The 13,965-nt window shown below is 39.3% G+C and overlaps 1 protein-coding gene across 1 annotated transcript in view; it reads right to left on the bottom strand.

The window, feature by feature from the left end:
• Positions 1 to 4,133: 4,133 nt before the first annotated feature.
• The window catches only part of LOC126457726 (juvenile hormone esterase-like), a 79,185-nt gene continuing 69,353 nt past the window's right edge, over positions 4,134 to 13,965 (bottom strand). Inside the window, exons 9-10 of the mRNA XM_050094262.1 lie at positions 6,129 to 6,264; positions 4,134 to 4,485 (exon numbers count right to left, since the gene is read on the bottom strand). Of these exons, the coding sequence (XP_049950219.1) occupies positions 4,323 to 4,485; positions 6,129 to 6,264 (299 nt within the window). The 3' untranslated portion in view covers positions 4,134 to 4,322. The remainder of the gene's footprint in view (positions 4,486 to 6,128; positions 6,265 to 13,965) is intronic.

Genomic DNA, 13,965 nt, shown 5'->3' with positions numbered 1-13,965 from the left:
TAGATAATATAGCCACTTTGTGTTTGACACCTGATCTTTGAATTTTCAGGAATTTGCCACTTCTTAATGGAAATATAATTAAGATGTTACTCATTTACCACCAGGAATGACAACATATTTGTAGTTGTAATACCAGCGAATTTGACAAATGCTAAGATGATGTAACACATAAGATTTTTGCGGCAATAGTATAAGATGTTGACTGGAATGACTGACATTAATTGTACTCTAATAAAGTTTTCTATTCCAGTAGTGTGTATACAATAATTAACTATTTTGTTGATCACATACTTATTCCTGATGTTATTGTACATGACGTATGTGGCAGTTGCCATTTTGGCCAGATAGAGAAATGTTTGTTACTTAAGAAACTGGATCCAAGTCATTTCATTTATGCGAAGTACTTTAAAAATGGAGATACGTATTCTAGATTGATTTTTGATAACTTGATAACTTGTTTAAGTTAATTATAGAAATAACACCAGAATTTTACTTTATGCAATTTATATGACGCCCATGTTATAAGATAACCATTTCTACTGCATGTATTTTAGATAAGAAGGTTCGAATAAGGAAAATGTACAGGAAATTAAGATATTTTTCAGAACAACTCATTTTGGCAGTAAAATGAATGTAACTATTTATATAACTCCTATCTAAATTTGTTTCATGTATTCTGGGCACACATGGGAGATGATCTTGGTTAACACACACACACACACACACACACACACACACACACAAAGTCTAACGAAATTAATGATACTCGATGACTTTACACGACTGGTTGTGGCACTAAGTTCACTGTCATAGCATGTCTCAACTTGTGAAACATGAACCAATGGAAACACTGCTGCTTAAGGCAATTCTACAGCAGTGATTGTAGCTCTTCAAATTCTGGATTGTCAGTGGAGGCTGTGACGAGACACTTGATCTTCCCTGAGTCTGCCAGGAGAACGTATTTTGAGAGCTGTTGGTTGTCAGTGGAGAAACTGAAAGCAAAGTACTATGCTACCGGGAGTCTGCAGCAGAAATGTGTTCATGCTACCATGTTGGTAAGACTGTGGTAAGTGTGTGTGTGTGCGTGAGCGTCACAAAACAGCGATGCGTGTGACACTTTGCAGTGATATTTATTCCTCCCACTGTGTAACATTGTCCTCATAGGTTTTACCAATAATTGTGAACACAATGATACACATTTTTGTACTGTCCTGTAAATGTGTGTATCCTTCTTGCTGTACGTGAAGAGACAATTGCAACTGCTTTCTAAAGTTTTGTATCATCTTGCGTGAAATGCATCTTCCTTAGTTCATTTGAATTTACAGCAATTCTTACTTGTTCTCACAGTTTTTTTAATCGGTTGTACAATTAATTGTAATGCCTTTGTAATGCTTTGTATCTTATTGTAAAGCTTTACGTATTTATGTCGCTTTATTTGACTGAACTAGATTACTGACTTACCACAACAGATATTTGGTTTTGCCATATCTTCTGTATCATGACAAATATGCAAAGTGACTTATTACTGGATGCTTTGTACAATTGTTGGCATGTATGTACTGTCACTTGCATTTCAACTTATGTACCACGTAAGTATCGCATTCTACCACTTCAGTGATATTTTTTATACATTGTGAACTAACCCAGGTATTTGTAACCACACATTTTGTACCATACTTTCGTGACACTTTGTCTTGGAGAATTTTTTGAGAGCTTCCCATTATTCTATCAGCAGAAACCACTCCCCAACTTTCTTGTTTAACAAGAGAGAGAGATGATGAAATGAGGCTGTTTTATTTACCATGACAATTTTCAGGTAAATTTGGATATAAATGTGAATGAAGTTCTGAATGTGATTAATGTACTCAACTTCTGCAGTACTGATGTAACCATATACTTTGTAAGTCTGCTCTTGACATCAAATATGTTGGTCAGAGCGGTTACTTCTTTTGAATAGAGTAGCAGCCAATGTTTATTGTACGGTCTGGCTATATACTTGGTTTGAAAAGGATGGAAGCTGGCCTGCCATGTAGCGGAGGCAGCATTAGTTAGAAAAGATTTTGTAATAATATATTTTTAGCAAAAAGTTTTAGGAAATGAGATGATATGAGTGGAAGAATGACAAAGCCTATTTTTAAGCTAATCGATCTTTTTATATTTGTAACGGTGTAGTTTCTTATTGTTAAAGCTTTGTGTATGGTCTACGTTCGCTGTATAAATTTTAAAGTGAAGCACATGTACTTACCTTATAGTTGATACGAGTGTCAGAAAGCCAGTTATACACAAGAGAATTATTAAGAAATATTTTGCTAATTTTTCTAGATGTGAGACCTTTATCAAAACGCGTATTGCTGTCTATGGTTAATGAAGCGTAGTTAAGCTTCGACTCTTGTTCTTATTTTGTTCTTATTCATCAGTCGTTAAGATTAGTTCCCCATGATACCGTCTTGCGTTGCTTATCGTAAGTAATGGCAAATGAAACTTGGTTTTGGACAGGTTGAAATTCCTAATAATGATAGGCTACAGAGCAGGCGAGCGTTCCGTGCGCACAGGTATGCCAATAAATTTAATTACCGTTAAAGTTCATTTCCATTGTAGGGCGCAGTGACTGTCGGAGTGTTTTTGTGAAAATATCAGTATCGGTTTAGAGACTTAATATTAGTAGAAGATTTCAGTAAAGTACTGACTTGTTTACGTTCAAGTAGATTTATTAGAGAGTCAGTTGCATTAATTTTTACGCTCATTTCCTCTATCATACAATAAAAATTTTGGAAAAGCGATTTTTTACAAGGCTATATAAATATGAGCTATTTTCAGGGCCACTATTTTAATCTGTCATTAGTTTTTCAGTCAGATGGTATACGTAAACTTCTCTGAAATCTGATTACTTTCTCGCAGATGAAATGTTTGATGTACCGCCTAACATGGATTTCGCATTACGTATTTTGATATGAAAGTAAGTTTTACATATTTCTGAGATACCAACCTGAAACTTGCAAACACGAGTTTAAAGTTTCAATCTAAATTTTCAAAACGATCAAAAATTTTCCGTTTCAGGGCGTTGCTGCTGCATACATGTAACATTGTGCGACTTCTATACGTGAATATAAGCATCGATATGAGGGCAAGAGATCAGTTACTTCCCGACTTGAATGCGGTAAACACGGAAACGCGATAAATTATTAGCGAATCCGTCCAAACAAGAACAACGTTCTGTTGTTCTTTGCTTGGTTGCCGAAGGACAAACACCGGTAGACATCCTTCGCAGAATGAAGAATTTGTACATTGCGGTTTGTCTGTCGAAAGACACCGTCATTGAATATTGCCCCAAGTTCCGTGCTGGTGTGTAGCTGCTTCATGATAACGCACGTCCCCATATCGTGAATGTCGTAACGCAGAATAAAATGAAAACATTAAGTTAATAATGTTACAGAATTGAAAAGAATCTACCGTCTCCATGGTATGCAATACACGAATTATGTAGTCTAAATATAGAATAAGGAAACATATTTACAGCATTCGGTGTAGAGGTTATGTGAACTAGGAAGACACACTGAAAGCGGAAAATATTCAGAACAACCTAGAGGTCCCTATGGGAAACACAGTTCGATAGATGTTCTTACGGAAGACAAGGCACCGGTACAAGTTCCCAGTTTTAGGTAGTCCAGGCCGCTGTATCAACTTAAATAAACATAAAGATGTGCAGAATAGAATCAATAAATTTCAGAACGTATGTGGAACTATAAAATATAAGACGAGGAAAGACACAAAACTGAAGTTTCACAGAACAATGACTGTGCCTGTATTCCTTTATCACAGTGAACCTTGCATTGAGAAGATAATTGCACCTTATAGTAGACTCAAATGAGTCTTTTAAGATCTGCCAGTGGTTGTCAGATCAGTAATTTTATAAGAAAAAACCACATTCGAAGATAATTAGACGTATTTAACCTCAACGACAAACTGGAAGAATACATGAAGAAATGGTGGCAACATGTTAATTGAAAGGAAGAAGGATTACAGTCATTGTAGACAAGTTCTATTCCTCAGGGGAAAGAAACATTGGATGGTGGAGCAAAGTTGTTCTTCAAAATGAAAAGTCAGAATAGGCATAGGAAAAGAAGAGGAAGAAATATAAGTAGAAAAGTGCCTACTTTATGAAGTATCATCACCAGTTTCTAGACTTAAGTTTTCACTTTATTGTTTTACCGGAAGACAAGCGTGAATGACGGTAATAAACAATGTATGGCAAAATATTAATGTCAGGAAATATCTATATGTATTCAGTGTGTTCATAGTTTGTTGGACGCTCTGTAGTTCCTTTACTTTCTGAGGATCTTGTCCCAGAAGTCAATGCGATCCTTCATCAAATCCTTCTTAGAAATTAATCCGTCGTTGGTGATGTCTAGGTAATGGCCCTCGTTCTTCTTGAAAGGTAACCACGTCACCGACAACAGAGTGTCACCTGGGTCAGGCGTCGGATTCCTGTTGAAGAAAATGAAAACAATAATACAATGGCTGCTACTACTCGAAAACGTGAAACGAACATAGGGACGACTTTGTTAATTGTACATAATTGCCAAGCTCTTTCCGTTTGTGCTTGTCACAGCGTGTTCGAATCTCGTGTAGCTAAGTATCATGTTCCCACGAACTCAATTCTTGCACATTGTGCTTGTCTGTATTATCGTTACAACTGAATTTGGGTTGGGAAAAAAGTTCTAAAACCATAGACAGTGATTCTGCTCGACGGCAGCAACATAATGGTAATCCAGCGATATCTTGTAGAAGACGATTACTCTTTGCATAAACATGGGTTTTCAGGGTTTTTGCTTGCACACAACCACATCGTTGACATTTTACAAATGCACCGTACCACACGCACTGACTGTATATTTATATTTGGGGGAGGAGTAAGCAGCGTGGTCAATATTCGCACTTATCTTTGTTATTCACAGGAATCAAACTAGATAATTCCGTAACGTATTCCATAGGCCTTTACTAAACCATCTAAGATGGTAAAAAAAGTTACATCGACGAAAGTTATGAAGTAGTCGTCTATTGTAGTGCGTTAAATTTACTTTAATTTCATAAATTAGGCGTCTGTAACAATGATTTATATTTATTACTGTATCAAAAACACTAAAACCGAAACAGATGAACAAGTGTGAGGGATAGGTGGTTCGTCAAATTAATACGAAACTAAGAATTTGTAGACGCGATGTACGTATCAACTGTTATTACGACCGACACCAACAAATGTTTAATAGCTAAATGTTTTGGTTCTATGTCGTGAAGCATAAGTGGAGCCATGTTTATTACATTTACAAAAGACAAACATGAAATTAAACCATTTAAAAATGTGTTTAGTGAATTTTCCTATTACTATCTGACCATGAACAATAGCTGGCTTTTTCCTGCTTTAACTGTAACAGAATGCTTCAACTGAAGTTAATCTCATAGCCTGTTTTCCGATACGTACCTACTATATTAAATGGGTGCAAAGACTTCTGAAAAGAAGGTGGTTATCAGACAGTTTTCTGTGTGTTGAAATGTGGAAATGATTACGTTATGATTACATTTTCTGTTGTCCATATCCATATGTGTATTAAGGCTCAAAAGGCCGTCTTTCGTGCTTCCCTTTCATTCAATGTTTTTGAATATTTCTTTAAACTGTCTACTTTATAATGGTTTTCTTCAAATAGCTCTAACGAAGTATGGCCATGGATTTTCTGACAGAAGAATTATTTATGTACAATACTTATTTTTTCTTTGAAAAATACTACAATGTTGCGAACTTAAGAGACTCTTCTCAATACATCAATTTCAAAGAATGAAAATCAGGTCTGGGGATTTTCTGATAGAAAGGCTTCTTATAAAGAACACTAATAAGGATTCTATTTTTAGTTATAAAGAAGTGGTATACAGTAGTATGAATGGAAACACAACTCACTTGTGATAATCTTAACAGATAACAATAACAGTAATGAGATCTTTATGGGGAGCTGAATCAGCGGGTTGGCAGCGCTACGTCTCAGTAGATTGACGTTGAAATAGGTTTGTGGTAATATGTGACACTTACCTGCAGTTTTCTGTGTAAGACATCGCTGAAAAACCAAAAGAGAACTTACCCAGTCTTGGCGAAATTTGTCCAAAGCCGCGTCATACGCGCTATAGCTTTGCCTTCGACGGTTTCTGGTCCCTTCGGGATGTCCTTCGTTTTTTCTCCACAGAACAAGTAGGGTATATCATCACAGTGGCTGGCACCTGTCGAAGTAAGCGACAATCAAACAAAATTCCACCTAAATTACGTCAAAAGTGAATGCACCGTGCCTTTTTAGCGCATACGCTTTCCTGTCGTTCGACGATCCTTAGAGAAATGGCAAGCTTGTCTTGCACTTCTAATAAGTAAGATCTACTGCAAAATGAAGCAGGGAATACTTTGTTGATCAAATAATGTTTGATAAGTAGCTATAATAGTTGTGACACGTTTCAAGTGATAAGTATTTCAGAGAAGTATTCCCTTGACTGTTTTTTTGTTTGAACGCTCTTTAATGTTTTTCGTAGCTTAACGTTTGCCTCACTACTATCGTTCTAATATTATGTACTATTGCAATTTAATCCGCGGAATGTGATGTGTAAACAATGAATTTCATTTCAAAAAGTGTCAAGGTCCCATTTATCATATCTTTGCAACACATCAAACAATAAAAATATGTGCGTAAGGAATCCAGAAATTACGTTTGTAGTATTTACACAACGACCCAATGAAAGCCGCAAAAAGTAGGAACATACGTGTGATCAAAATCAACTTTATGCCACAGATTAATCACACGAAAGATTAAAAGTTGTAACAACTATTCTAAAAAGAACCCAGTGTCATCACCGAAAGAAGGACGCAAAGAAGATCAAGATGTGTACCTACGAAATCTCCCTCCAAATGCTTAAATATTAGTCCACAAAACTTGAATGGTATGTGCCGGAAGACCACGACGAACAAGTTTCCCGTATTACTATACAATTGCTTCAAAATTTTATTAGTTGCTTCGTGATAATTGTCCGAGCATCCATTATGTCTAGATAGCAGTCAGAGGCGCCCAGAGCACATACCTTATCGCTCCCGGAGTTGTCTCACTGCTTTTGCGATAATGTCTCAATGGTTACCCACTCTGGTGTGTTAGGTACCTGAATGAGAAGTGACTTATTGCTAGAGTAACGTCGGTTTGTGAAATAAGTGTTCGATGGAATAAATGCTACCGTTGTTGTTAGAATTTCTCACAAACACTATTATTCTTATAGTTAGAGAAGTCCCATATTTACAAATATTATTATACTTGTTGCAGGTGACCCAGGCACGCCGTCCTCCATCGACTTAAGTTAATCCCAGATATCACAGGCGCCGAGAGATTTACCTAAACACAACAGGAAAGGTAACCCCGCACCAACAGAGACAAGACCCTACTAAACACAAGACCATTGCTTGAAATCAAACACTTTACAGCTACAGCTGGTCCTGTGGCTGATTGCTAGAAAACTTGGTTTTTGTAGGAGGGCTGCTGAGTTCGATTTTTGGGCTCGAGAAATATGTCAGTGTAGAAGAATGATTGGCCAAAACAATGCGCACCCAGGCCAAAGCATATTAATTGTACGTCTCATGCCATATCAAAATATGGCAGCTAATTTATTAACAACATACCAGTACATGCTTAACAATTGGAAGTATTACATAAATGCTATCACACCTCTGATTGCAACAAATAACAATGAATATAACGAATATCATAAATAATGTTCCTTTAAAATTGTGTTATAGACTGACAGACAATCATAACTGCATTATTCATAATACAAATATTCAAATGCATATCCGCCTTGTTGGATGCATTGAAGTAAGCGCCTCTCTGTACTTGCATGGACACCTGTTAACATTCCTGCCGATAATGAGGCGTAAGTACGATGTATTATCTGGTTCCGTTTCGTAAACCCTGGCTTTCATATAACCACATAAGAAAAAATCCAAGTGCGTTAAATCAGGCGATCTTGATGGCCATCGAATGAAACGACCACGATCTGTCCACCGTTCGGGGTGCACATTGTTTGAGATATTCCCTAACCTCTCTACAGTAATGGGGTGGTGCACCATCGTGCTGAAACATTGCCCCACATCTAAATGAACTGGGTGTCTTCTAGGAGATGCCTAAAACTCGGTTCATTCTGTAGGAATTGCAAATACAGCCGGCTATTTAATTTAGAAGCCGAATAAAATAGCATTCATCTCCCCATAAAATCTACCTGACGAAATTCTAATTTACGGCTAATTTATTTGCGATACGTCTGTAGAATAACAGCCCATTTTGGAAATCGTTTCATTATAGCTATTGGTGTAGGTGCAGCTTAAAGGGGTCCACTTTCGTTCATCCAGAATCCGTTGTACCGATGACCTCCATATCCCCAGATCCGCTGTAGCTCTTCTTTGTACTAATTACGATGAGAAATAGGTACTAATGGGCAAGATCTAATGATTTTCGTAATATTAATAACAATAATAAGAAACAATGATATAATTTTAATTATTATTATTATAGGTACAAATAACACCGCAACCTGAGTGCAATAGCTCGATAGTACTTCCGTTTATACTATATTGTACGTACAAGTTATTTTGATTTAAGCTATGCTTACCGTGCATGAGACGTGCTCCAAAATACTTAGTAACGTTCCGGCAACATCGGGTGAGTCGCGGATTGGTCTTTCCACGACATGTTGGCCTATAATGCTTCCTCCGTTCTCAAATGCATCTCTGTACGTCTAAAACATGCGCAGAAGGTAGACGTCACGCTGGGAAACGTTGTGGACGCAGCCCTCGGTCCTCAGTTACGTTGCGGTGTGTCTCTCTATAGACCAGTATCATATCGGTGTAGGCTTCAATGGTGTACACTGCAGTTGTTACCTGTTCGACTGTAAGCCCTGACTCAAATTACACACACAGGGCAACGCGACCTTGTCAGAGAGGAACCAGGACGAACACGCACGCAGAGGGCGGTACAGCTTAGTGGAGGTTGGCTTGTTCGTGAACTTCCCCTTTGGACAGCAGTGGCGAGGCAACGCTTCTTGCGTAAACATATGCAGAAAACATAAGAATACAGAGGACGGCTTGCATGGACCATCTGGTACGGTGAGTGTGGTACTGAAACTTCCTGGCAGATTAAAACTGTGTACCGGACCGAGACTCGAACTCGGGACCTTTGTCTTTCGTGTGCAAGTGCTCTGCCAGTGGAAATCTCATTCTGGAAACATCCCCCAGGCTGTGGCTAAGCCATGTCTCCGCAAGAGTGCTAGTTCTGCAAGGTTCGCAGGTGACCTTCTGCAAAGTTTGGAAGGTGGAGACGAGGTACTGGCAGAAGTAAATCTGTGAGGACGGTTCGTGAGTCGTGCTTGGGTAGTTCACTCCGCTGTAAAGTGGAAATCTCATTCTAGTGTGGTAATGGCTTGGCCAGTTAATGGTTATGTACACTAGAACATGAAATCTCCAGAATATTATTTCAGTTACAACTTACGGCAACTATCAGTGTTAGACACCTCCTCAGCGTACTTCTGTCATGTACTTCAGTCCACGTGAAGGCAAAGCCAACCACAAAGACAAAAAAGAGAAGGAAGATGAAGTGTCTACCTGAAAAAAATAACACTCTGTAATAACAGTAAATTAAAAAGAAATTCGAATATTATATTACAACGACCAACCACATCCCAAAAATGTTTTATGCGTGCCATGTCGGGTGGGGTAAGTGCAGGTTGTAGATGTTACACGTTTTACCTCTAAAAAGGCCTGACGTTCCCCACCATATATGACTGATACCAGTTGTCCCTAAACATGTCTTGTAGAGTAAAGCGCCTTGGCCTCAGGTACTTCTCAGTTAGGCGTAGCCACCTGTGGTTTGATATACGAAGGCTATTCGGAAAGTAAGGAACGATAGGTCGCGAAATGGAAACCGCATTGCAAATCAAAACTGTTTTATTTGCAACAGTTAGCTACACCTTCGAGCTACTACTCTACACAATCGCCGCACAGACTTACACATCCGTCGTAGCGTTGTACCAACTTTTCATTTCTCTCGTTATAGAAGGCAGCCGCCAGTGCTTTTCCACATTTTTCTACTCTGGACTGCAGGTCGTTGTCTTTGTCGAAATATTGTCTTCATATACAGCAGTTCATTTGGGCAGGGATGAACCTCAGTGGTAGCCAATTATCAGCTGTATTGTGGGTGATCAAACTCTTCCCGTCGAAAACGCTGTAGGAGCATCTTCATTGCGCCTGCAGAGTGCGACCGAGAATAGTCGAGTAGAACGAACGCATGAGAGTTATGTTATGTGGACTGCATAGTTTCAGGCGAAATCTTTCCCCAGTCTCTCATACTTGGCGGAAGGCGCTAATTTCTAGCCATTTCACTGTGAGCTCAGAACTGAAAGAGCGACATGATGTCATCGACGGGCGTACTAGACACAGTGCCCAACGCAACTGTGCAAAGCTTCATCAGACTTTCACTGTATTTTCCATTTCGAGACCGATCGTTCCTTACTTTCCGAATAACCCTCGTACATCGGAGTCAGAACCGTGCATTGTATCCAGCGTGGCTCAAATCATCATACGTGGAATTTGTCTGGTGTTACACTCAAAAACACTGGTTTATTGATAGAGTCCATCCCATTAGCATGTAACAAACATGCTCTCATCACTGTTCGACATTTGTTCTCTCCGCATGCCTTTGCTGTTCCCATGTTCGTCGTTTCTGAACAATAGAAGCTAACGGAACGGTTTCCCCACAGCCTGCAGCAAACCATATCGAACCGTCTACACAGACAAATTCACAGTTGATGCAACGCTCTTACATCAACCCAACATCATAGACTATGAGGCGTTACGATCGTATGTGTACCTGGCGATCATCCCAATGTGTAGTATAAGTTCATTATTGTCGTGTCTTTGCGTAAGAGTGATTTAAATTCACTGGTACCACTGGTGCAGTTTATTATTGCTGTATGGCCTGTGCTAATTGATATTTTATGGTACGAAAAACCTATTTCCCGAGACTAGAAGTTTCTTCTCCGTTATACTCAACAAATATAACAATATTATGACCTCTGACGTGAACGAGGCGTATTGGCACTTGCTTTCACCTTTCCAGTTCAATAGTCGGCGCTACAGTTCCTGAGCATGTTGTATCGCTGCCTTTCCCTGTCAGTACAGTGCAATGCCAAGCTACCCCTCTGTAATATGGACGATTTATTCTGGTAAAATACGAGGTAGGATTCGTTAAGGCCATTCATAGTGGGTGCTGCAATTTTTACTAATATTACTGAAGCACAGTAGGAGACCAAAGGTGCTAATAAATATAACTGAAGTATTTTTAGCCTGTCCCAAGAACTTAAGTTCTTTTCAGTGCCTACCATATGCACCCCTGTGGCATATGCACTACCTGGTATACCACACGTGAAATGCAAACAAACGGAATACCAAAACATTTGAAATATGTCTCTTCATCATCCAGTGTCTTTGCATTTAAAAATACGAACAAACCACAGGGTGTGGTGGGTATGGATCCTCAGTACCCCTTGTAATCAGCGGTAGCAGCTGCATAGGTAGCTCAGTGATTTGAAACGTTTTCAAAGCTAGCATGTATGTCTGTACTCTTCATTGCACAATCTCGACTGACATAAAACTATCTTTTTGTTGTTGAGTGCATACTGTTCTCTCCTCGCTACAAGCGTCGTACATCAGAGCTAAATCGTGCTGGTCTGCCATCATTAAGTGGATCCACTGTTCCGAAGATCTGGGCGGCGTAACTACTACCGGTCATCTGTCCTAGACGTTGGCTGGCACACATGGACACTTTGCTTTGAGGAGTGTAGTCTGCACTCTATGCCTGCTCAATCTGCCGATTATGTCTTCCTGTCAGTGAGTCGTGCTGAGCCAAATGGTTCAAATGGCTCTGAGCACTATGGGACTTAACATCGATGGTCATCAGTCCCCGAGAACTTAAGATTACTTAAACCTAACTAACCTAAGGACATCACACAACACCCCGCCGGGAATCGAACACGGGAACCCGGGCGTGGTAAGCGAGAACGCTACCGCACGACCACGAGCTGTGTGCTGAGCCAACTTCGGTCAATGTGCTGGATGTCAACTTTGGACATCGTCAGTGGCTAAAAAACTGCCTTTTATTCTTGACGTTACACTTCGTAGAACTTGTTGTGGCTGGGTGACATGTGCGTTCAGTCCAGGTACAATTGTCTGATTACCCTAGCCTTCAATACAGGGTCAATATTACATCACCGTCACGTACTACGCGCAATGGATCTCACTCACCGCACAGTTAACACGTCTACACGAAATGCGAGAAAGAACGGTATTGAATAATGTTGAAGACTCTTCTACTGAACCCGTAAACATCTTCTAATTACGATCTTCAGGGAACACACATTACCGTGTGCTTTTTAATTAACATCTTCTTACGCATACTGATGACAACTGGAACCGTTTAAGTGCCTGGTATTTGTTATTCAGCCTTCTTCATTTCTGTATTTGTTTGCCATTTTGATGCTTCTGCTACTAGGTGACGTATATCAGGTATTCATCTTTCGCAAAAGACACGTCGTAAATGTCACATATTACATCTCTAATCAAGGGAACTTTTACAAATTCTTACGGAAGTGAAAAACAAATGTTACAGAGTCTGATTTATGTATTTTTTACTTTAATACACGACTAATAACAATATTTTTATTCAAAGCTACATAAGTACTTAACATCATTTTGTAATACCTCGTATGCCATCATAAATATAAATAACTGCGAGGAACGGCCACGAGGTTTGAGGCGCCATGTCACGGATTGCGCGGCTCCTCCCGCCGGAGGTTCGAGTCCTGCATCGGGCATGGTTGTGTGTGTTGCTCTTAGCATAAGTTAGTTCAAGTCGTGTGTATAACTCCGGGCCGATGACCTCAGCAGTTTGGTCCCTTAGAAATTCACACACATTTGAACTTTTTTTTTATAAACAATGATCCCTTGATAACAAGATGTGCATCTCTTAAGAAAGGCCATACATTTGTTAGTCAGTCGAGAGTACATTCCTACAGGATATCTAAAACCAAGAAATATCAGGATCTCTAAAATCAAGAAATACTAAGAAAGGAGTTATCATTTTCATGGGGCTGAATCATATGTTCTCACAACGAAACTACTGCTCCATCGCATAAGCCACAAATTTTGGCAGAGTTGTTAGCACTAACAAAAAACTGTACAACGAAGTAACTGACGTATCTCTTAAGCCATTCATGTAGCATCTTATATTTTTAAACGTATTTTACACGGGAGACCTGTTATACGAAGCTACGAGAAGCATTCGACAGAGAAATGACAAGAGCAGGGATCCTTGAGAAGGTATTTCCTCAGAATTATTGAGATGTTAGAGAGAGCCAGCCATGACAAAAGTATTCTTCTTAGTGTGCGTGATAGCTAAAAGCCCGAAATATCCTCAGACTTCATAAAGAATGTAACAATTTCAGTTTCAAAAAAGGCGCATACTGTCACGTGTGAATACTACCTTACTATTAGTTCGGTGAGGAATTGTCGTAAGATACTGACACATTACTTGCAGAAGAATGGAGAACTCGTAGACGCTGGCCACGGAGATACGCAGTTTGGGTTCCAGAGAACTGTAGGAACAACAAGACAATACTTACCCTACGACTTATCTTAAAGGATAGGCTAAACAAACGAAAACCAACGTACATAGCAATTGTAGCATTAGAGAAGGCTTTCGACAGTGTTGATTGGAATACACGCTGTGAAATTATGAAGTTAGTAGGGGTGAGATACACGAAGTGGAAGCTTATTTAAAACTTTTATAGAAACCTGTCATAAGTTATGAGAATCGAAGCACAGCAAGAGATACTGTAGTTGAAACG

This window comes from Schistocerca serialis, chromosome 2 (genome assembly GCF_023864345.2).
Source record: "Schistocerca serialis cubense isolate TAMUIC-IGC-003099 chromosome 2, iqSchSeri2.2, whole genome shotgun sequence".
Taxonomy (NCBI): Eukaryota; Metazoa; Arthropoda; class Insecta; order Orthoptera; family Acrididae; genus Schistocerca; species Schistocerca serialis.
The sequence above is the reverse complement of the archived record's forward strand: the minus strand, read 5'-3'. Positions and strand labels throughout refer to the sequence as shown.